This window comes from Sebastes fasciatus, chromosome 17, assembly GCF_043250625.1.
Source record: "Sebastes fasciatus isolate fSebFas1 chromosome 17, fSebFas1.pri, whole genome shotgun sequence".
Lineage (NCBI taxonomy): Eukaryota > Metazoa > Chordata > Actinopteri > Perciformes > Sebastidae > Sebastes > Sebastes fasciatus.
In genome coordinates this window covers 16,685,012-16,709,056 of record NC_133811.1, presented here as the reverse complement: position 1 = coordinate 16,709,056, position 24,045 = coordinate 16,685,012, and the positions used below count along the sequence as shown (strand labels likewise).

Below are 24,045 nucleotides of genomic sequence, written 5' to 3'. Positions count from 1 at the left end.
GTTTCATGCAGTATGTTTTTAATTCTGGGACCTGATCTGCACATGAGAGGCTTGTACATTGTACATGATTGTAAAATCAGTGAATTAGCTTTATTGTTCTTAACTCACATGTTGTTATGGTTTGCATTCTGTGCTTGTAGCCAACTATAGACAGACATTTTTTGGAAAAGTGTCAACAAGTCTATTATAGCCTTTTTCCTAACAAGTGCCTTTAATTGTATTTAGTGTGACTATTCCTATGTCTGTAATCTGCTAAATCTATTCCTCTAGGCAAAAAATAATGTTTATTAAAATGTATGTACAAAATAAATAGTGCATTAAAACAAATCAGTAAGATAATGTAAAAGAAAGGTGAAAAACAGCTATATAATATATCTTTAAACAGTAAATTGACTGTAAAATACTGTGAAATTAATTTAAAAAACCTAGTTCAAACTGTATTTTTCATTAACAGTATAAAGCTGTAAATTTCAGCGACAGTATAATAATGTTAATTTTACAGTAACATAAACATACTAGGAAATTCTTAACAGTGTGTGAAAAAGTCTCTCTCTCTCTCTCTCTCTCTCTCTCAGTTTCTCCAATGAACTACTGTTCCCAGAGTTCCACAGGTGTAAAGCGAGGCCAGCTACGGGTACCCGGATGCTTTTGACAGCCAGGCACGTTGGAGAGGCACACAGTGGAGACTGGGGCGCACGAGAGAGACAGAAGAGAGCTGGAATTGCAGAGGCAGAGACGCACGGGCGCATGGTCGATTTCTGTCTCCCGCATACTGCTGGAGTCCCGCGCCTTGTCACCATAAAACGGACATGTCAACACCTTAATCAGGAACAAGACTGTGAACCAACGAATTGAATTGAGTGAATTATTTTTTTTGTCTCCTTCTTTTGTGCATTTTGCTTTCCCCATCTTTGTGGGTGCAGATATTGTGGAGGAGCGGTTTTTCCATTGGTGGCAGGAGGAGACAAGGTTTACATTTGGTGTGGGAGGTTCTGTCTCCATCCATATGAAGGGGACATGCTGCGCGCTGACGGCTGCAGGCGACGCCAAGGCAACAGCTCCGTGACCCGGGAGGAGAGCAGCAGCAGCACCGACAGACAGCAGTGACACCGACAACCAGCTCCAGCAAGAACAGACGCTCATCCTCCAGACTCTCTCCATCTCTCTCTCTAGGTGAGTACGCGTGCAGCTTCTTGTGTACACAACACCAACAAAAAAATGTTGCTTACTGTCCTGCTCATCCAGCTGTTCTGTGCTGCGCACCTCTGGCTACGTTTTGAGTTCCTGACATTAACCACCTCGATGCTGCTGGTGCTGCTGGGTCATCTATAGGCTTCACTGTGGGCATGCATGATGATGATGCTGATGTTGTTCAAACACACACGCACGCGTAATGTGGTTGAATGTGCATGCGCCCAATGAACCCTGTGTACCCCCCACCTGTTTTTGTTTTTTTTGAGTATTTACAATCTGCAAGCCTCATTATGACTGAATTTATACACAGTGTAGGCATGGCAACAATATACAGTACATCCCCAGGTACTGTCACATTTAGTGGCACACACACACACTGTTGTTTTGTGTATTTTACTGTCTCCATATAGACCTCAGTGGACTTTTCTAATGCTGAATTTTACATGCCACATGACACATACCAGAGGTTTGACTGTGAGCCCAGCTCTCCTGATGATGGACAGATGTTTTTGTTTTACATATAAACACACCAAGAGTCCCGGCGTCCAAGAGCCCCGGGGTTTCCATCCCAGCATGCAGCCCCCCTGAGTTGTCAGGGCAGCAGCAGCAGCAGCAGCAGCAGCAGCAGCCCATCCTGCAGTGGCAACAGGGCCAGTGTGTGCTGGAGCTGGAGAAGACAAGGCGTGCTCATGGTGGTGATAATCAGCTCTTGTCTGTGAGGGTGGGGGGGTGACAAAGGAAGAAAGAGTGCACGAGAAACTGAAGTAGAGGAGAGGGAGAGAGAAGTCAATGTCGATGTCTGGGCAGTGACAGTTCGTTATTTAAGGGCCCCTCAGAGACGTGCACAGGCTGCCCTAGTGCAGGTGCCGTTAGTATGCAGAGTGATGCTCTGTCTGTCTGTCTGTGTGTCTGTCTGTCTGTCTGTCTCACACTCAGCCAGTCTCACTCTCTCACTCTGCTGGTGAAGGAGTGAGTTCTCTTATTGGCAGCTCCACTTGGACATAATGAATAATTTCAGCCCTCTGAATGCTGGAATGAAAAGGAAATGGCCTTACCTTGGCATGCAGCCGCTGTCTGTCAGACTTGTCTTGAGTGCATGTGGCCCTGTGCGTGTGTGTGTGTGTGTGACAAACAGCGAGAATGTGAACATATTACAGCTTAGGCCTATTGTGCTTCCTACCTGTGTGAGCGGGGCTAGTTGTCATAGCAACGGCCTTGTAGCTCCGTTGATGTTCCTCCTGTCCTCATTGGCAGGGTCAGCGCACCTAACACACCGCATCTCGTCTCAAAGCTGTGTGTGTGCGTGTGTGTGTGTGAGCATGCATGTACTTCCATGTGTGTGTGTGTGTGTGTGTGCTGTGGAAGTACCTTTTGTTTGTGCCTTGCTGCAGTTCGTAGGCGTGTGGGTTGACGGCAGTGACAAGCCAGTGTGTGTGTGTGTGTGCACATGTGTGTGTGTGTTGCAGTGTCACAAAGATACACCCTGCCGATACGACAGCCGACAGCTCAACCAATCACCTGTTTTCTCTCTCTGCCTATCAGCATGTGAGGTTGCTGTAGTCAGATGTCCTCTTGATATGGAGGTCGTCATGGAGATGGAGAAGACAGGAAGGACACACATATTCATGTAGGCTCACACACACACACACACACACACACACATGAAACATTGATGGGTACTGTATATTCATTGACTTCCACTGATGTCCTGGTGTTGTGGGAAGTTTTGAGTGATGGTGCAACCTGTTGAATGGGTGAATATTGGTTTTGAGGCACTTTTTTGATGCATCAGGTGTAAACAGGATGAAAAAAATCAGTAAAAGGAAGCTTTTTGTGGACTCATAATTTATAATTTTACCTTAAAGTGGCAATCTTTAAAGAGGACCTATTATGCTTTTGTGCATGTAAAAGGTCTGCAAAGTTACAAAGCCCATAGTCCACGCCAAATAGAGTTACTCTCCGCCACAGAAGCACTGCTCCTGAACTGACTGAAACGCCTTGCTTGAAGTCCTGCCTTTTTTTCCGTAACGTGGTGATGTCACCAAGTAACACATTTGCATAATATCTTCCTAGCGGCTAGTTTGGCGCACCCTCAAACAAAACTGGAGTTCGAAGAGTTTGGTTGATTTGGCGACACCCTGTTTACTGGTGGTGACAGCAAATGCGGTTTAATACTACAGAATACTTGGGACGGCAAAACAAACGATTGTCGCGCAATGATTGGCCTTTTTCAATCATTCTGTGAGCAACCGTGATCTGATTTTATGCCTCACACGGCATTGAGTCTGAGCAGTGAAAGTAGTTGGTTACCTGAGTTCTTCAGCTCTTCATCTAACAGCTCATTGTGGTTGCTATTTCAAACTGATCCATTGTCAAAAAATTACGAAAATGGCTGTTGTTTTGTTTTTTAATAGTGAACAACCTCCGGGTCTGGAAAGTGAAGCCAATGCTGAAGTGCCTTGGACTTGCATTCTTTCTAATAGCCAGCAGGGGGCGACTCCTCTGGTTGCAAAAAGAAGTCTGATTGTATAGAAGTCTATGAGAAAATGAGCCTACTTCTCACTTGATTTATTACCTCAGTAAACATTGTAAACATGAGTTTATGGTCTCAATCGCTAGTTTCAAGTCTTCTTCAATACAGCATGATGTTCATTTAGTAAATTATGGTCCCATTTAGAGTCAAATAGACCATAAAGCAGAGTATGCTTTAGAGCATGGCTACCTTGTGATTGACATCTGGGTGTTGTCTATGTTTTTGTCTTACAACTGTAACCCTTTCACAGTGTGTTTTCGGTTCATGAAAGTTTTTTGTAACATGTTCGGTCGCCTAAAAATGACTTCAGCGTTCGGTTGTACTTAGATCCACCCTCTCGTTTCACTTCTGGTTGCAAAAAACCAAGATGGCGACGGCCAAAATGCCCTTCTAGAGGCTATAAAATGGCAGTCCACAAACCGATGGGTAACGTCACGGTGACGACGTCCACTTCTTATATACAGTCTATGGTTTTGTAGACGCATTTTTGGTGAACGATGGCAGTCAGTGTCAAACTCACTGACTCACTGACATTCCCTGAGACTACCTCATAATAAAAATCAGCTTGTGTTTCGCCAGTTAAATGCTTTTAATGTGAAACTGCAGCGGTAGGAAATGTCCGGTTTGCATTAGCAGTCACTTAATAGGCTACAGCATTTCTTTTCCGGGAATGTCGCCACAGACACGCAGCTTGTAATACGGCAAATATATAAATATTGCAGTACTTTCATCAGTGGGCTTAATCACCAATGCGTTACCTAATTCGACAATAGTTAGTGACACATCTTTGAGATTGCCACTTTAAGTTACAGTCCACACAAACCTTCGCCACCAGACAGAGCTTCAGTCATCTAAATCAGAAAGGATATCCTACCAGAGATTGATTCTGTTCAAACGCCGATCCTCGAAAAAAAACAATCTCAGGCTTCTCCTTACAACTACAAAGCATCTCATTTCAGGAATTTGGCTTCTAGCTATACGCAAGATTCGTCAAATACAACAAAGAGCTTTTTTTTTTAGGTTGCAGATGTTTTGTGAAAGTCAGCTGAAGATCATTCTGGCACTCCCCTTTGAACTCTTAACAACAGATATATCACTGCCATTTAGGAAAAAGGGAATCTACACCAGCGTTGTGAATGAGTCAGGCCATTATTACTCAGCATTTGAAATGCCTCCCAAAATACACAGATTCACATAAACAATATTTTCATAGTGACAGTATCTGGTTGGTTAGAGCTTAGAGCAATATTCTGATGGCTTAGAGCTATCAAAAGATGGCTTTTAGTATAATATTTAGATGCAATTGATCTAAATGTTTCCTCTGCTGAGAGATTTTATACCGTGCTGCAAGGTTTCCATTGTCTCCTGTTAAAAAACACCTTTATATCCTTTAAGAACTCTTATTTTAATATTGAGTAATTGGACATTTCAGGAATATTTTTAATATTTTCCACTATGCACGGAGCTACTGGCTAAAAATAATTAAGTCATTACTCTGTCCTTGGAGTGAAGGGTCCCGTCTTTTACGACTCCTATTAATCTAATCGTCACCTGAAGTGAAATAGCTTTCGCCACAGGCAGGTAGACGTGGTTTACCTCCTACACAAACACACACAGATGCACCCACACACACACACAAACACACACGCACACACACACACACACACACACACACACAGCAACCATTTAGCATTAGTGTAAACAGTGTTTGTATGCTCCATCCTGTCACCTCCCACACGATACATTCATAAAACAGCTCCTCCGCGTCAAAGGCACAGACTTCAATAGAAGACATCTCCTCTTCTCTTTCTCTCTTTCCCTAACCCTTCCATCCCACCTCTCCTACATGTCCCTCTTCACCTACCTCCTCATTCTCCTCATTCTCCTTGTCTCCCTCACACCACTCCCCCACCCCCCACAGGGCTGGTTGCAGCCGGTTTGAGTCTGACAGTGGAGAGAGGAAGCTTCGACCTCTCACCTCCAGAGGATGGAGGGAGGGAGACAAGAGGAGAGGGATGATGGAGGGCAGCGGGGTGGAGGTGGAGGGGGGGTTGCAACTGCGAGAGGCGAGGGAGAGGTCAAAGAACAGGAGGGATTTGTGAAGAAAGAGGGAGAGGAGAGGCTGGGGGGAAGGGACCGAGAGAGAGAGAAAGAGAGGACGGAGGGGTCAGGGAGGAAAAAGGAGTGATAAATGAAGGGAGAGCAGCAGGATGGAGGGATGAGGAGGAGGAGGGAGAGATGCGAGGATGAGAAGGAGAGAAAAGACAGAGTGTGAAGCTGCTGTGTACCTCCCTAACAAGCTGGACAGAATCAGCTCAATTATTAAAGAGGAGCGAGAGATGGGGAAAACACGCAGACGTACACACACACACACACAAAAGCATCTCTCGGCGTCTGGCACACAACACACACATGCTGTTTCTCACACACACACACACCTATCTGCAGATACACATGTAGAGTGTGTCTGATTTCTTATGCTCGTGCGTCAGCGCGTTAGAGTTATCTTTGTTTTTGTGCGAGCGTGTGCTGCGTATACATGTGTCTGGGTATGTGTGTTAAAAACAGTGAGTCAGAGGATAAGCAGAGACTTGTTAGTGATTCTCCTCAACACCCCCCCCCACCACCACACACACACACATACACACACACTCTACCCAATTTGGCTTCAGCGCCGTCTCAACGCTCCACCAGCGTGGCTTCAATGTCGTCCCATCAATATGAACAGATAATCAGAGCACTAAGGGGTCTGCCTATAAATCCCCGCCGTGAATATAGTTTTCACCCTCTCTTCCTCCCTCCTCCTCCCTCCTCTTCCTCTTCTTGCCCGTTCCACCCTTGTTTTTAGTTCTTTCTTCTTTCCCTTTTCCCTCCTTCTCTGAGGAAGTGTATGCCCCCAAGGGACGAAAAAGATTCGCTACCTTCCAGGAGAGAAAGAGATTGTGTGTGCCTTTCTGTGTGCGAATGTGTGTCCTCCACATGTGTGTGTGTGTGTGCGTGAGAGTGTGAACACACACTTCCTGAGACAGAAAGGGAGAGAGAGAGAGGCAGGGATGAGCAAGTGAAGAGCGAGTGAGAGAGTGAAAGGCTGTGGAGGGGGAGGAGAGAGAAAGACAGAGAGTAGTCGGGGAGAAGGGGGAAGATGGATGAATGTACTGCGCACTGAATGTGTGTGTGTGTGTGTGTGTGTGTGTGTGTGTGTGTGTGTGTGTGTGTGTGTGAGAGAGAGAGAGATGGTCGAGAGATGCAGGTAGACGGAGAGGGAAGGAAGAGGGTTTCTTATCCTCTCAGCAGAAGTCATAATTTCTTAGAGCGTGCACAGATGTGTGTGTTTGTGTGCATGCCTGATTGTGTGTGAGAGTGTTACCTCGCTCAGGCTTGAGGCCAAGTATCCGAGAGGTACAGCGGTGGTGTGGCGTCGGTGTGTATTGCGTGTGTGTGTGTGTGTGTGTGTGCGCGTGTGAGCAGTGTGTACGTTGAGGCTGTGGCTGACGAGCTGTCAGTACCTACAGTTGGAATGTTCACAAGGCGGCCATTGTTGTTCAAACAGCCAGCAGCCTTCTCCTTGGCAACGGGCGCTGCAGCAGCGTCTCCCACAGCAACTGTGGAACAGGAGTATGGAGAGGAGGAGGAGGAGGAGTCAGGAAGTCAGGGCCGCAGCACAGAGGGCCCCTCTCCAAAACACTGGCCTCAAGGTCTGAGTGTGTGTCGGGGTCCAAGCATCTGGCTTGTGTGTGTGTGTGAGGACTGTGCTTACGCGTGTGTGGTTTTTAAGTGAGTTCCTCGCCAGCGTGACTACGTGGAGCGTGCGTCAGCGTGAGCGTGCATCTTGTACATGTCAGCTCGGTGTGTGTGTGCACACCTGTGTGAACTGTAAGTGGGAGTGTTGCACCTAAGTGGTTTGTTTTCATCTTCCTGTATTTGAGTTTGTTTCCTGACGTATCCTTGTTTGTGCGTACTCCCGTATGTGTTTTTTGAGTGCGCACATGTGCACACTTCTCCTAGCTGTTCCCAGCTGGCGCGGTTGGTCACATGACCTGACGGAGGGGCGACCATCAGCAGCGCCAGGAAACTGCCTGCAGGACAGAGAGAGAGAGAGATAGAGAGTCAGGCTGAGTTGAAGATGAGGGAGGGGTGTTGTGGGAGAGAAACTGGGGGCGGAAGGTGTGTGTGGAGAGATGAGAGAGGGAACAGTGAGGAGGAAGAGGAAGGGGTAATACAGTCCTCCTCTTCTTAAAATAACTACAGCATGTAGGTTCCTTGCAGAAACAACAGGAGAGAGAGACAGTCAGATGGGGGTGGGGGGTCCTGGTTTTGTGTTGACTAGCGTTTGGAGCCACTTCTCCGGTCCCCCGTGTGCATCCTTGGCTGCCACTGTATCTGGTCTGTGTGAAGTCTGTTTACGTTAGATGTGGGTCTGTCTGTCTGAACGTCTGTCTGCCTTTTTTGTTTGTCTGCACATATGGTTTATGTGTTGCTCTCTGTTCATTTATATGCTTTTGTTGCATGCGTGCGTGCGTGCGTGCGTGCGTGCGTGCGTGCGTGCGTGCGTGCGTGCGTGCACAAGCTCGCTCTTGGCAGGAGATACGGCACGCACACTGATGATGGAGATCATTAGGAATTTCCTGCAGCTGGGGAGGTGGGAGTGGGGCCTTTTTTTGGAGGGTGGGGATGTGAGTGGGTTAGAAAGAGAGGAGAGGTCAGAGTGAAGGAGAGTGTCTGTATGTAAGTGTGTTAGCTGGTCTGTCTCGGTTTGACTGACGTGAGCGTGCACGGAGCTGCAGCCCACCAAAGCCCAAAGTTCAGCTCTGTTTTTGAAGGTTGCTGCTGGTAATTTGTGTGCAAGCTTGTCGGCCCCAGCAGTACGATGTGTGTGTGTAACACTCCTCGCCCCCTTTGGCACACCAACACACACCTCGAGGTCTCAAAAAACCCCAGATCTGTTGAGTTTGGATGTGTTTAACTTCTAGCTGTTCAGTGTTACTGCCTATTGGGCTACAGAGCACTGCAGTCAAGGCAAGACCTTATAACTTTAACTTTTTTTTCATTTAGTTGAATTAAAACTTTTGCACCGTTTGGCTGAGTATCGAGTAAACATAGAAAACTTTTTTTCCCACAGTGGGAAGAAAGATAAACCTTTTAAATCCAAGATGTCAACCAGTATCAGTTTAAGATGACGCCTTTCAAGTACAGTTTAGTTTGTGGTCATGTTAAATTAAGTTTGTTTCTTATGCTGCTGAAGTTGAATAAAGTTTTAATCATATCAATATGCGTTAGAAATGCTTTTATTTATTTATCTTATGTATCCACATTCAGAGGCCTATAATTCATGGTTAAGTAATTGTTTTGATTACTACACACAGTGAGTGATGACGGTTCAGTGGCCTCAAGGGCTGCAACTAACGATTATTTTCATTGTTGATTAATCTGTCAATTATTTTCTCGATTAATCGATTAGTTGTTTGATCTATAAAATGTCAGAAAATAGTGAAAAATGTTGATCAGTGTTTCCAAAAGCCCAAGATGACGTCCTCAAATGTCTTGTTTTGTCCACAACTCAAAGATATTCAGTTTACCGTCATAGAGGAGTAAAGAAACCAGAAAATATTCACATTTAAGAAGCTGGAATCAGAACATTTAGACTGTTTTTTGCTTAAAAAATTCACTCAAACCTATTAATCGATTATCAAAATATTTAGCGATAAATTTGATTAATCCAGTCAACAACAACATGACACACTTGTTTCCACACTAGGGATGCACGGATCCGACTTTTTCAGTCCCGATACTGATTATGATATGTCGGCTTTGGGTATCAGCTGATACAGAGTACCGATCTGATACCAGTGTTTAATTAATAAGCTTTATGCCTCACAGTGTGGAAGTGACTGGGATTATTCTTTTATGTGAAACGCAATATCAGGATTGACTTAAACATCGCTTTCCTAACTTTGTAAAACAAAATTAATTGTAATTTATTATTTAAATAAAAAATTGTACACCAGCAAATAGGTAAAAAATCTTAAAAATTAACAGGAATAACAATTCGAGTGGAAAACGTTCAATAAATCGGCTCCATTGTCACCGATACCCGATCCAGCTATTTGAGTCAGTATCGGCCCGATATCTGATGCGGTAACGGTGCATCCCTAATAGTTGCCGTTTAATTTAATAGTTGACAACTAATTGATTAATTGATTAATCATTGCAGCTCTAGTGGCTACTTTAAAGTGATGCTGTGTAATGTCAGTGTTTCGTTGACAAAGTCAGACGGACGTTTTTTATCTGGAATACAAGACGACACACTTGTTTCCTCACCGTTTTCCACTGAAAACACCTCACGGATGACACGAGAACATTTAGTCATCAAGTTGTCAAACAGTTTTGTTGACTGTCTTTTGCATTATTTTTCTCTCTTTGTTGAAAAAGTTGTGCATTGTTGTGTTTCATATGTAGATTTGAGGCTGCTGGTTGAGGTTGCATCAGGGTTGAGGTGGTGTGGAGGAACGAGAGGCTGCTGGTAGTTGAGTTTCTGCACGGTGTCATTCAGTCTCTGTGGACCCCCCCTCCCTCCCCACCTCTTCTTCTCTCCTGGCCTCACATATACTTTCTCCATCTCTCCCCCTCTCTCTCTCTGTTTCATCCCCCTCTTCTTCTTATCTGTCTAAACCTCTCTGTGGAGCTCTCCCCCCCCTCCTCCCCTCACCACCTCTCTCTCTCTACCTCTCTCTCTCTCTCTCTCTTTTCTCCCTCCCCTCCGTGTCCCCCTCCCTTTACACCCCCCCATGCTGTTTCGGTGCTGCTGCCTGTCTCTTAGCAACAACTGCACACCCGTTAGAGCTCAGTGAGTGCTTTTACAAACACACCCAGGAAGACACACTAGTACACGCGCACGCTCGCAGACACACACCCACACTCTCTACACACACACGCACACACACACACACACACAGGGTCTAGTTCCTCATTGAGGGTTGCTGCTGGCAGGCCTGTGAGTCTGCAAGCCTTTGTGGCAGTGAGATAGATGGGAAGAGAATAGATATGCTGTACAGCTACCATGTACAGAGTGATTGTTCCTCTCAGACTATGCACAACAGGGCAACTGCCCAAACTGGAAAATGACAAGTTCTCGTCTCGGATTTCACACTGACACACACACTCTGTGGCGTGTTGCCTTTCCTGTAAGCACCAAAAACTTTTACGTGCAGATGAGAAACATACAAGATGGTATAATGAGAGCTGCTCTTTGTGAAACAGATTCAACAGATCATCATGTGGGAGCACACCATCACAGAGACAATACTACGCCACTGTGGCTTCCAAAGCCCCCAGAGCCATTCACAGTAAAATGCACCAAACGCTACGTATGACGGTGAATATATCGCTATGGCAGCTGATGTTTGCTTAAACAATGAATCATAGTGGGAGCGTTTGATTGGCTGGCAATCTAAGCTCTGTCAGAATGCCCCCCCGCCGAGCACAGTAGAGGCATATTTGCATGTGTGTCTTTGTTTTGTGTGCGATCGTGCTTGACTGTATGTGTGTGTGAGACATGTATGTCTTTATGTGCAAATGGATGTGCGATTGTGTGGGAGGATGAAGCTGTGGGGGCCTATTTGCATGTCTTTGTGTATCTGTGGAGTGACAGCGTGCGCACGTATGTGTAAGCACATGTGCAGCAATGTTTAATTAAAGCATGTGTTCTTCTCCTTCTCTCATACACCGGTCAGATGGAGCCTTAATTAAGGAACGCTGTTAATTAGACAAGAGAGAAAGTGAGAATGGGAGTAGCAGGGAGACAGCGGTGGGCACGGGAGGGAGTGGGTGAGGGGGTGAAAGAAAGTATGTGCTGTGTGTGTGTGTGTGTGTTCATCTCCATTTGTGCAGTTGTGTCAGAGCAGCAGAGCGTTGAGGTTGGTCTGCTCCATGTGTGCAGCCCCAAACTCGGCTACAGCAAAACTCTCACACTCCTCCTTCTTTTCCTCTCGCCTTCATCAACTTTTTCTCCCTCCTTTTGCCTTTCTTAAATTGGTCTGCCTCCGTCTATCCCTCCACTTCCCTGTCTCAATCACGTCTTTCGCCTCCCCGTTCTTCGCCTTTCATACTTTCTCACCCATTCTTGCACTTCTTTGTGTCTCCCTCCCCTCCTTGTCCCCCTCTTTCTTTCTCTCTCTCTGTCCTCCCTCCCTCCTAATCACATCCATATGTTTGAGAGGGAAGCAAAGAGATCTGAGGATGAACAGGATTGTGTTGTATGTGCAGAGTGTGGTATACAGCGTTGGATCCAGACGTTGCATGTATGTATGCGTGCAAGTGTGGCTTGTGTTTGCATGTGTGCGTGCATGCAGTCATGTGCAAGCCTGATAGCAGATTTCGTAAGACTTGTGTGTGTGTTCTGGCAGTCTGCACTTCCATTTCCCCTCTGCTCCGGGTTTCCATAATCCCTCTATGGTTCCCGTCTCTCTGTCACCTTCATCTCTCCATCCTCTCAACACCTCTATTCATCACCTCTCTGCTTCCCCCTGGTGGCTGCGATTATTCACACATTCTCATTCTTGTTGCAGAGTCTAGTGCCTCGTAATGCATTTCAATAGTTTTGGCGAAATGTGGCGCGCGGTGTGAGTGTGTGTGTGTGCTTTTCACCACTACTCACATGCTTATTATAATTTGAGTTTTTTTTTTTTTAAAACATGTACATCTCACTCAAATATGGTGAGATTGAAAAAAATGTGGCCCAACTCACTCAATCCCACACACAATGCACGATTCTGTGAGTCTGGTCTTTATCATTTAGTGATCATCCTCAGTGTGTGTTAGTGAGCACGTTAAAAATCCAATAGAATAGAGAAAGTGCTTACATGTGTGCTTGCAATCTGCTGGCACGTATCGAAATGAAATACAAACTACAATTAGAGTTTAAAAAATGGGTATTGCAAGTCATTCTCCAAAATAATAGCGTCTGATGTGAGATGGTGCAGCCCTCACCAAAATACTGATGATCGTCTGGTCTGATGATGCGTGCTGTGACATCATGAACTAATCTCTTATTCTCTTTTTCTCTCTGCTCCACCCTCCTCCTCCTCCTCACTCCTTACTTTTTTTCCCCCATTTCTCCCACTTTCTCCAACTCCCTGTCCCTTCCTCTGTCTGTCTGTCTGTCTCTCACTCTAGCAACCATGGGCAAAGGAGAAGAGCAGAGGGGAGAGAGAGAAGTATGTGAGCTCTCTACTGCAGTATTGATGACCCAATGATCCCCTGCAGAACAGAGCCAGTCAGGCAGACAGAGTGAGGCTCAACTCTGAATCAGAATCAGAATCAGCGCCACAACCGTTGGGTGAAAGCAACCAATTGAGCGGGGTATGAATGGTAAATGTAATCTAATGTTGTAATGCTGCTGTGTGGGCGGCACAGTTAATAGAATAGAGTGCGTTACGAATTAGTTGTGTGGCCCGTTGCCAGAAAATCCATCACACAACCACAATTTCATCTGTGCTGCAAATGTTTGATTTTTGCATGTGATGCCGCTAACCAATATATTTAGCAGCGAGGAGTTTAGATGAAATGTCTTAAATGCAACAAGGAAATTACATATTAAGGGCTGTCCCGAATACCATTTGTTGGGCCTCGAAGCTTCGTCGAGTAATAATTGAAGGTATTCGAAGCTTCGCTTTGTGGCGTGGCGCAGCAGGCTGAAATTATTCTTCTGTCTGTCTGTCTGTCTCCATCTCCCCCGTTTCAGTGCCGCTGCTGCACTACTGTGCACACACGCACCTCTACACACAACAAACAGCGATATCCGTCTGAGATTCACTAATGTTGAGTTTGAGTAATGAATAATGTTGTGGGATTATTCCTTATTTCATGGGCTATTTTAGGATTTATACATTATTATAATATACTTATATATATAAAATAAACGAAGCATTCGAATAGTGATTTGGAGGTTGATTACCATGGCAACGGTCGAAGTTTCAAAGCATTCGGGGCAGCCCTAGACATATTATAATGTAATATTTTTGATAATATTGTTTGTATTTCTGTCCTCAGGTCTTTGACTCTGCCTGTTGTTAGAGAAAGAGCTACAAAGAAGAAACACTCATCTTCATACAGCAGAAAACATCTTTTTCCTCCCTCAGTACCAACAAGACTGTCCACTGAATGAGCGGCTTGTCAGATCGCCTCCATTCAGGCCAAACTGGGGCTCCAGTGGGCTGTGGTGGGACTCAAGCAGAGGAAAAAGCGTGCGTGGGGGGGCTGGCGGGGCCTGCGCTCTGGACCAGGGAACCCGGGCTCCAGGATGGGTCCCAGGATCCCTCTAACGATGGACTGGCACCGGTGACCTCCGACCACTTTCCCTCATCTCAGTCCGCCCTGGCCAACGGCCTCCATCTACAGAGGAGGCTGGGGCACAGCACCTGCCGGCGCAGGCAGACGGAGACTCACACCACAGCTGAGACGCTTAGAAACATGCAAACGCACATAGACCCAGATGTGCGTGCACAAGCTGTTTCACACATGGATAATTGTGGACTCATGGATATCAACCCACCTACAGGTTCTGTAGGGCCCGAACTCTCCAGAACTGTCACACCAGAGGCCAAACACACAACCTCACCTCAACCCCTGTCCTTGGCGCTTGGCAGTCATCCTGCCTCCACCAATCAGCGGGCAGCCCCGGTCCTCACCAGAGAGACAGACAATCCTTCAACCTTTTGTCCAGTCCCTATTGGTCCAAACCCAAACACAGGCTCCTCTCCTCTTCCCGTGGAGGCAGAGAAGAAGTACGCACTCCGCAGCTCTGGACGTCCCCGCTTCCCCTGTCACCTGCGCAAATCCTCCCGCCTCCGCCGAGGCATAGAGGATGGGGAGAAGAGAGCAGGGAGGGACAGGGCAGGAGAGGAGGAGGACGAAGTACTGGAGGAGAAGATCTGGAGGGTTAAAGAGGAGGAGGTGGCCGTCGGAGAGAAAAAAGAGCATTCCGCTGTGGAGGCTGTTCTCCCAACGCCTCCCTGCCCTACAAACATCGCTCTCGCTCTGACTGTACCCAAACCTGCTCCTAAAGCGGCACCTAAACCTGGGCCCAGACTTGGGCATAAACCTGGACCTAAATCCAGGTCTAGGCCCCCACCGAAAACTGTTCATAAAGCAGCTCCTAAAAGTGTGAAACAGCGTCAGGCAGCTCAGTCCATGGCTAATCGTGCTACCGCTCATCCCCCATTTGCCATCACATCCACCATCGCTGCACCTCTAACTGTGAAGCAGGAACCTGTTGCAGAGTTGGGGGTACCTCCTTCCAATAACCGGAGACGTGGGCGTTTTGTAGGTGTAAGTTAATTTATAGTTACTCCTTGCCATAACACACAATGTCATACCATGGCTGCGGTTGAAACTGTTTTGCTTAGGAAGGTTCCTAACAGAGTAGAAATGACCTGATGAGTGAAAGTAGCAGCCATAAGAGCTGGTTGAATTCTCTAAATGCTGAGGAAAGGTGCTTCAATGCTTCCTTTATTATCTCCTTTAGCATAGGAAACACTGGACCATCCTTTACCAAAGGAAACGAGATAATAACATCCCACAATTCCTTGCGGCTGCAACATTTAAAGCGACGTACCATTCTGCCATTCATGAAAACAAACAATATCCTGCATTTTATTTTCAGACAGTCATATACTAATTGGGATTCATGTTGATAAATATGAGTGGACAGTGACAACCATTTCGTTTCACTTTATTTTTAATTATTGATTTATTTCGTACATGTAAAACAAAACAAAAATAACAAATAAAATGAACAGTAAACATATAGCAAACTGTGAATAAACAAATAATCAACATAAATAAATATTACGTCCGAAAAGGAGTATGAAGAAGTGTAGCCTACACTTATATAGTTCTACCCTTTCTCTATAACTCGAAAAATTATGTAAATATTCATCATATTTATCCTTTTTTTTAATTTCAATTTATAAATTGAAGATAAATATTTTATTATAATTGAATTGTAAAGTGTTACAGCAGTAGAAGGACCTGCGGTATCTCTCTTTCACACACTGCGATTGAAGGAGCCTGTCACTGAAAGAGCTATTTAACAACGCATGGGGGGAACATTCGTATTGTAGTTTCACCACAGCAGTTCCGCGTCACTAACATCCGCCACCGTCGTATCATAATTACGGAGCCTAGTGTAAGTGCAGTCGGATTCTCTGAACACCACGGTGGTGATTTCCTAAGTCCTTATGAATTGTCCTTTACATCTTTTTTTGACCTCATGACATTTTCAATCGAGGTCAAGGAAACGTGGTTAGGAAAAGACATTAGGATGTCATTTTTTGACTTTTCAACCACAGCCAATGTATTATGAAATAGATGTTTATACAATTTGCAATTGCATATGTTTCATGTTGGTCTCTGTTTTACAGGTGAGGAAAATTGTCGTGAAGGTGGCTCGTATTCCTGTCAGCCTTAGCCGTCGACAGAAGAGCTACAAGATTTCCAATATGGAGACAGGGACAGAAAAAGGCCATGATGGTCGGGAGGGCTCAGAGGTAGTCCGAGAGCCGACCGCACTTCTCCGAATGAAGAACAATGGAAAGAGTGTTATGGTGATGTTCCCTCCTGGAGAACTACCTGTTATTCTCAAACGCAGGCGGGGACGACCACCTAAACAGGCCCTGCCGGGAATACCGGGAGAGCTTCCGAATGCTGGGAATGCTGGTGGTACCGGAGACCCGCCCAAAAAGCCCCAGAGGCGACGACGGACTAAACTCCCTTCCCCTTATCCATCCTATGTCAATGATACTAATGATGTGAAAACAGAGTATGGGGATGTTCTGTCCAAACTGGCCTTTTTAAACCGCCAGCCCCCTGCCACTGGCCGCTGCTCTCCCCCACGCTGCTGGACGCCCAGTGAGCCAGAGAGCTTTCATACCCCTTTGGAAAACCCTGGAATATCCACCCTGCTTCACCGGCTCACTGGATATAGACGCCCCCGAGGTGGCAGAGGAGGGGGTACTGGAAGAGGTGGAGGAGGAGCAGGGGGGGCTGGGGGCAGTGAGCGCAATAAGAGCACCTTCAGTGACTTCTTTGAGTCCATTGGCAAGAAGCAGAAACCGAGCCCCATGTCTGAGCATGGATTACCAAGGAAAAGGGGAAAAGGTGCGGGCGGTAGGGGAGGGGGTGTCGTAGGAACCGAGCCTGGGGGAGAGAAAACAGTCAAGAAGAGACGTGTGAGAAAGAATGGTGCATTGAAAGGGGAGGCGGTGTCCATGGGGCAGGACTGGCCCAATGGGGCAGGTGGCTGGGGGGAGGGGCGTATGGACAAGGAGAAAGGTCTGGGTGGGTATCAGCTATGTGGATCTCCAAGGGGAAGCTTTTCCTCCTGTGATGTGGGAAGGGGAGGTGCTTACAGTAGTCCAGGAGGAAGCAGAGGGGCGGGGCCAGCCGGCGAGGACTCACAAAGCTTGTTTGCTGGATATTTCCGGTCACTCCTCGACTCAGATGATTCGTCAGACCTGTTGGACATCTCCTCCTCCTCGCAGTCAGACCCCCGGAAAGCCTCATCCACCCCTGGTTATGAACCATCCAGTCCAGCTACTAGTCACAGCTGGTCCCCTGCATACCCTAAGTGGAGCTCCAAGGGTGCAGGTTCTGGGGTGGAGGGTTCATCCCAGACACATTGCTCCTCAGCCAGGCCTCCATACAGCTATGGCAGCCTGGCCCAAACATCCCCCACCACTTCTACCTATCCCAAATCCACTCCTCCATCTCTCTCACACTCTCCTAGCTCCCCCCATCCCGCTTCCTTTGGCCAGTACTCCTCTGGTTTCTCCTCCTCTTCTCCTGCGGTGCCACAGAGATCCTCAGATTGCAGCTTTGCGTACGGATCAGGACACAGCAGTGGCAAGGCCACCGCTGTTGGTCAAATGGGTTTTTCTAGCTACCAGGCAGCAGCCAAGCGAGGCTATAGTGGATATCCTGCAGCAGGTCATTCCTCCATGGTGCGGGGGGAGTCAACAGGACCCACATCACCAGGAGGAGGGTACATGTCTGTGGCCAAAAGTAGCCCCTTCAGCTCCTCCTCCTCTCCAGAAGGGTTCAAACAGTACAACTCCAATCCGTGGAGCTACAGGTACATCACTTGTGCGGCATGCCATCATAAAAAATGCTTAAAAGGTAGCACAATTAATTCAAGAAATGTCTCAGTGTTCACACATAATCTGACTTGGTATGGTTTTTAATGAATAAGGGATTTCTTAGTATTACATTTTTTTTTTTTTTACAGACTATATAAAGGGCTGACAAAACGTCAGATATCTTCCACAGAGATGAGCAAAACATTCATTTTTGACCTGCCAAAAATGTTTAAATGATTAAATCTCAATCATAATATTTTTTTTTCAGGAAAAGCCATACTTTTATTCAGCACCTTTCTAAAGGCTCTGTGGGTGTATTATTTAAAAAAAATATTCGTCTACACAAACATTAGGGCTGTCAATCTATTAAAATATTTAATCTCGATTGATTGCATGATTGTTCATGATTAATCGCAATTAATCACAAATTAATTGCACATTTTTTATCTGTTCAAAATGTACCTTAAAGGGAGATTTGTCAAGTATTTAATACTCTTATCAACATGGGAGTGGGCAAATATGCTGCTTTATGCAAATGCATGTATATATTTATTATTGTAAATCAATTAACAACACAAAACAATGACAAATATTGTCCAGAAACCCTCACAGGTTCTGCATTTAGCATAAAAAAAGTATGCTAAAAGTAGGATTATTACGTGGCAAACTCAAGCCCAACAGGCAACAACTGCTGTCAGTGTGCTGACTTGACTATGACTTGCCCCAAACTGCATGTGATCATCATAAAGTGGGCATGTCTATAAAGGGGAGACTTATGGGTACGCATAGAAAACCATTTTCATTCACATATCTAGAGGTCAGAGGTCAAGGGACCCCTTTGAAAATGGCCATGCCAGTTTTTTCCTCTCCAAAATTTAACGTAAGTTTTGAGCATTATTTAACCTCCTTGCCTTCGCTCTAGCTTTAAAACTGATCCCGTTACAGCCTAAAAATCGCAATGTGTTAAAGAAATTAGTGGCAAAATCAGGTGCGTTAAAATTAATTCGCATTAACTCGTTTTTATCGGGTTAACTTTGACAGCCCTTATCAAAAAGACCTTTAAAGTCTGACCACAGCAGGATCAAAAAATGTGAATTGCTTAATATAAATGTTTCACCACAGCACATCATTTTCAGTTTGACCATGTCCACAATGTGTTAATAGTTTTCTCTTCAGGTTCCCCCTTACTGATTTTCCTCGAGTGCGTTTTATAATTTGTGTTGCAATATTTATTTTCTTTTTCAGACAAGGTTATGGTGGTTGGCCAACCGATGGCTTTGGGCCTCAGTATCACGGCTACAGTGAATACGGCTCCAATGAGTCCAAAGACATCTTGGATATCTCAAACTACACGCCCCAGAAGGCCAAGCGACAACCTTTTCCTGAAAGCCTATCAGAATCCTCCTCTGACTCGTCACATCTTGGCTCTGCAGCCACTGGTAGTGGACCCAGCTCCACATGTGGCACGTACAAACTGAACGAGGCTGCTTCTGTCAGCGGAGAGGGGGGTCAATCAAGTCTGTCCAGCCTGGAGAAGTTGATGATGGACTGGCATGAGAGTGCTTCAGGGCCCTCGTACAACTGGAGCCAGAACGTCCTCTTCCAGGGCGGCGGAACCAGCAAACCCGGTCGCGGTCGAAGGAAACGTACTGATCCACAACCAGAAAAAGAAGGAGGTTCTGCTCTACACTCCGATTCCCCGTCCAGTCCCTCCCCAACGCCTACTCCTGGACCTAAGCGGGGAGGGGTTGGAGGACGGGGTAGAGGGTCGAGAGGAGGCAGAGGGGGTTTGTCTCCATGCCAGAGAGATCGGGGGCCAAAAGGCAGGGGCAAGGCTGCCTCTGCATCTGGAGCGGGAGGAGCAGTGACTGCTGGAGGTCCAGAGGGGTCTGGGCTGTTCCAGGAGGGTCTGGATTATTACAGCGGAGACAGTAGTAGCCTCTCTCCTCTGGCCACGCCCAATCCTGCACCAGCTTCTAGCTACCTCCAGGACCCCTGTGAGTACCCCTCCCCTTATTCTGCCCACCCCTCCACACCTTCCTCTGAGGAGCGATATCCAGCCTTATACCCTGGAGAGTCCTCTTGTCCCCTCTCACCCAGTGTCTCCTCTCCCCCTTATCCTCCCAAGCCCACCCCTCCTCCACCCCAGTCCTACCACCCTGTCCCCTCCAGGACATTCTCCCCCTCCTGCTCTCCCTCGCCACGGATAACACCCCTCTGCGCCACCGCGCTGAGTCCCTCGCATCGCCCCCCTCCGAAAGACCCCCAGTTCTCCCAGTATGACTCTCCCAGCTACTGCAGCTCCCCCTATTGGTACGGACAGACATCGCACAGCGGCAGCCCCAGCCCGCACTCTCACAGCACACACTCAAACACAGCCGTGCACACACACAGCAACCCGCACACGAGTCCTCATGGAAACACACACGGTAATCCGCTCGCTAGCCCGAATGTGAACACACACATGAACCCGACTCCCCACGACACACACCATCACAACACGCAGTCCCACTCAAGCCTGAGCTCACACACCAACACCCATCCCACCTCGCTCCTCCAGAGCAGCCCCCTCTCCCACTCAAACCCCCACACCAACAATCAGCCCCACCACAACACACATGCCAACTCTCACCTCTCCTCCCATACACACTCCAGCCCCAGCACCAGCCTCCACTCCCACTCGACGCCTGTGCTTTATGAGGAGTGCAGCCCTCCCTCCGCCGTGCCCCCCCACAAGCGGGATCTGACCCCCCACAACATGAGCACAGGCCACCGCCAGGGCCCCTTGCCTCTTTCCCCGTACCCCAAACCTCCCCTGGACTCCTCGCCCCATCAGGATGACGCTGGTGGCTTCTCCTTGTCCCACCAGTCCTACCAGGGCATGGGACACCGCTACCCCTCCCAGGCGGCTCAGGGAGGCGGGGTGCTTTGCCAGCTCCTGGACACAGCTAACGATGACAGCTTCAGCGTCACCAGCCTGTAACAGCAGGTGAGTTTATTTCATGCATTTGTGCCGGCAACTGACATTTTTTATTTCCTTTGGAAGTGTTCTTCATTTTTCCATATCATACTAAATATAGTCTTTGGGCACAAAATAGGTAACCATCGTACAAACAGTGAGGCCATCCTAAAACTAAGGATCGCCGCTGGAACTCTCATAGACATTTTCAGAGGAGTGTCTGATTACTGAGGATGACCATGCTTTTTGTTCTGAAAGCAGTTAATTAACTGATATTTAATTGGACAATAAAAGCAAGAAGAACAAAAAATACTTCACAAATAAATGAATTAATCCATCAATAGATGCACCAAATTATAAAGCACTTAATTACTAGATATTTAATTGGATGATGAAGCACTAAGCAATACTTTTTGTATCAGTTTCACAAAACAGCTGTATCTAATTGGTATATAGAAAGGTCCAGTTAAATAACAATTTATGAATTGCTTTTGCAAGACTCCTGGTCCATGTTTGCAAATTGTTGTTCATTTAATGGAAGTTAAAGGTGGATCTGAATGGTATCATGTATCTCATAACATGTTCAAGTGAAAGTAAACACTTTTAGGGTTGAAGTACAAATATGAAAATAAATAAGTACAACAGCAACTAGGACAGGGCGATATTTTTGACCAAATACCTCAATATCAATATTGCGACAATATTGTAGGGTTGACCATTTGCAAAATATTTATACAATAAGATTTTTGATAAGTAATCATAAATAATGTGGATATAATGACTAAGTGGGTAATGCAGCCTTTAAAACCAGGAAAAGACAACACTTCCATCTCACAATTAGGGCTGTCAAAGTTAACGTGATAATGCGTTAACGCAAATTCAATTTAATGCCACTAATTTCTTTAATGCATTAACGCAATCGATCTTCGGGAGGCTGTAGCAGGCTCAGTTTTAAAGCTAGAGTGAATATCCTGGCATCATATGAAACTAAAAAACTTAAGGAATCAATTGTCATACTAGCATGTCAGAAAGGAGGCTAAATAACGCTCCAAACTTGCACTGAATTTTGGCAAGGAAAAACTGTCATGGCCATTTTCAAAGGGTTCCCTTGACCTCTGACCTCAAGATATTTGAATGAAAATGGGTTCTATGGGTACCCACGAGTCTCCCCTTTACAGATATGCCCTCTTTATGATAATCATATGCAGTTTGGGGCAAGTCATAGTCAAGTCAGCACACTGACAGCTGTTGTTGCCTGTTGGGCTGCAGTTTGCCACGTTATGATTTGAGCATATTTTTTATGCTAAATGCAGTACCTGTGAGGGTTTCTGGACAATATTTGTCTTTTTTGTTGTTGACATATTTGCATAAAGCAGCATATTTGCCCACTCCCATGTTAATAAGAGTATTAAATACTTGACAAATCTCCCTTTAGGGTACATTTTGAACAGATAAAAAATGTGTGATTAATCGCAATTCAATATTTTAATCGATTCACAGCCCTAATTACAATATTACGATATCCAAAATCTAAGAAGATATCTAGTCTTGTATCACGATATGGATATATCGATATATTGTGTAGTGCACACGTCACTAACCACATTCATTTTACCAAATCGAACAATGGAAATATAGCTTCACTTACAGTAAAGTATGCTTGCAAAGACCCGTAAAATAACGTCAAGGTTCAATTCATTGTGTGCCTTTCATTTAACCACTGTCAAAAAATATTACAGTCATCATATAACTCTATCTCTCTTCACCTCTTTATTTCTCTCCCCCTCTCCCTCTGTTTTTCTTTCAGGTGCATTCAATCCAAGCTTTTACAGATTTGCAAACGTTTTCTTTTTTTTGTTAAGGAGACTTCTTTGTGAGAGACTGACTGTGAAATGAAGGGTGAGAATTTAGCTGCCAGCTTTGGACAGTAAAGCTTTAATTCTCCAGCATTGACAATCAAGATCAACCGCAATTTAAACACCCAAGCATGCACACACACACTCACACACACACAAACACACACACATACACACACAGACACGCATGTGCAGATGAATTCACTACCTAAACATGGACACATAAACATCATACATGTGTACACTCAATCACACTCTATGCTGGAATGAGGGAACGGCTGAGAGGAGCTGACAGATGAATACCAGACGCTGATGGACAGAGACAAACCTATTTCCTCACCCCTTCAAGTCCTGCTGTGATGCACAGAGGACTCCGTTTCCCGGAAGTCTGTATCTCGCCAAATCTTTCTGGTCCTGTTCTGTACATCTGCAATATGGACGATCTCTCTCTTTCTGTTTCTTTCCTCTGTCCTCTCTTAACCTCCCCCTCGTCTGCCGAACCAGCATCTGCACTCGACCTACACTAACCCCGCATTTCTGTCTTGTGCCCTAACGTGAACCGCATCTGAGCCCAAATTTTAAATACCATGAGCCTAGCAAATCCCTCTCTGTGCACTCCTTGTGTCGTGTCCCATAAGAGAAAAGTGGACTTAACCAGTTTCTGCTCTTGAAATACCAGCATCTGTACATACAACTCCAGCTCCAAGCCAGAAGCCCCCTCTTCTCTGTGAGGGTCCGTCATCAACAACATGCCCTCCTCAGCGTTCTGCCATGGTTTCTCTGCTCTGGGTGGGGTGGGGGTGGGGGGTGATGGGGGGGGGAACTGCAGCATGGAGACCCAACATCCTGTGTTTTGCTGTTTTAACTACAAGGGAAAGAGACATTGAAATCACACAATGGCCCCAAAGAGACTCTTGTTTTCTGTGTGCGAATGTGAGACAGAGGAGGGCGTGTTTGCGTGACTGGCTGCAGTAATGCATGTATTTGTGTGTGCATTTATGTTTGTGTGCGAGTGTGTGTGTACGTGCCTGTGGGGTCAAAAGGAGTGAAGCTCCCCAGACACCAAACGTCTTGGCGGGGCCTCATTCTTTCTTTCACTCTCTCCCTTCTTTTTTCTGTGGTCTTGTGTTGTTTGGTGGTTTTTGTGATGAAAAAAAATTGTATATCTGTCTGTTACATATCATGTATGTATCTGAGGTGCAAAATATTTAAATACACATTCTGTTCTTGCCATTGGTAATCTTGTCTACAGCATACTGCTTCTTTAAGGGATTATGGGAGGTGTGAGCATGTGTGTTATAGAGGCTCCCTGAGTATCGGGCTTTGCTCGGGCTGTCTGGGACTGTGAGCGAGAGAGTTCAGTCAAGGACA

The 24,045-nt window shown here is 46.0% G+C and overlaps 1 protein-coding gene across 10 annotated transcripts; it reads left to right on the top strand.

Moving 5' to 3' along the window:
- The first annotated feature begins 630 nt into the window (after positions 1–630).
- On the top strand, positions 631–23,914 carry ahdc1 (AT hook, DNA binding motif, containing 1). 10 transcript variants are annotated; one of them, XM_074613279.1, is made up of 9 exons: positions 631–1,173; positions 1,729–1,886; positions 2,737–2,821; positions 10,985–11,099; positions 12,899–13,093; positions 13,775–15,052; positions 16,147–17,855; positions 19,105–20,848; positions 22,626–23,914. In XM_074613279.1, the coding sequence occupies exons 6-8, from the start codon at positions 13,886–13,888 to the stop codon at positions 20,840–20,842; spliced, it is 4,614 nt and encodes a 1,537-aa protein (XP_074469380.1). In that variant the 5' UTR covers positions 631–1,173; positions 1,729–1,886; positions 2,737–2,821; positions 10,985–11,099; positions 12,899–13,093; positions 13,775–13,885; the 3' UTR covers positions 20,843–20,848; positions 22,626–23,914. The 10 variants fall into 10 exon arrangements, with proteins under 10 accessions (XP_074469380.1, XP_074469379.1, XP_074469381.1 ...); XM_074613278.1 differs by having other exon boundaries at positions 1,729–1,889; XM_074613280.1 differs by lacking the exon at positions 1,729–1,886.
- The last annotated feature ends 131 nt before the right edge of the window (positions 23,915–24,045 follow it).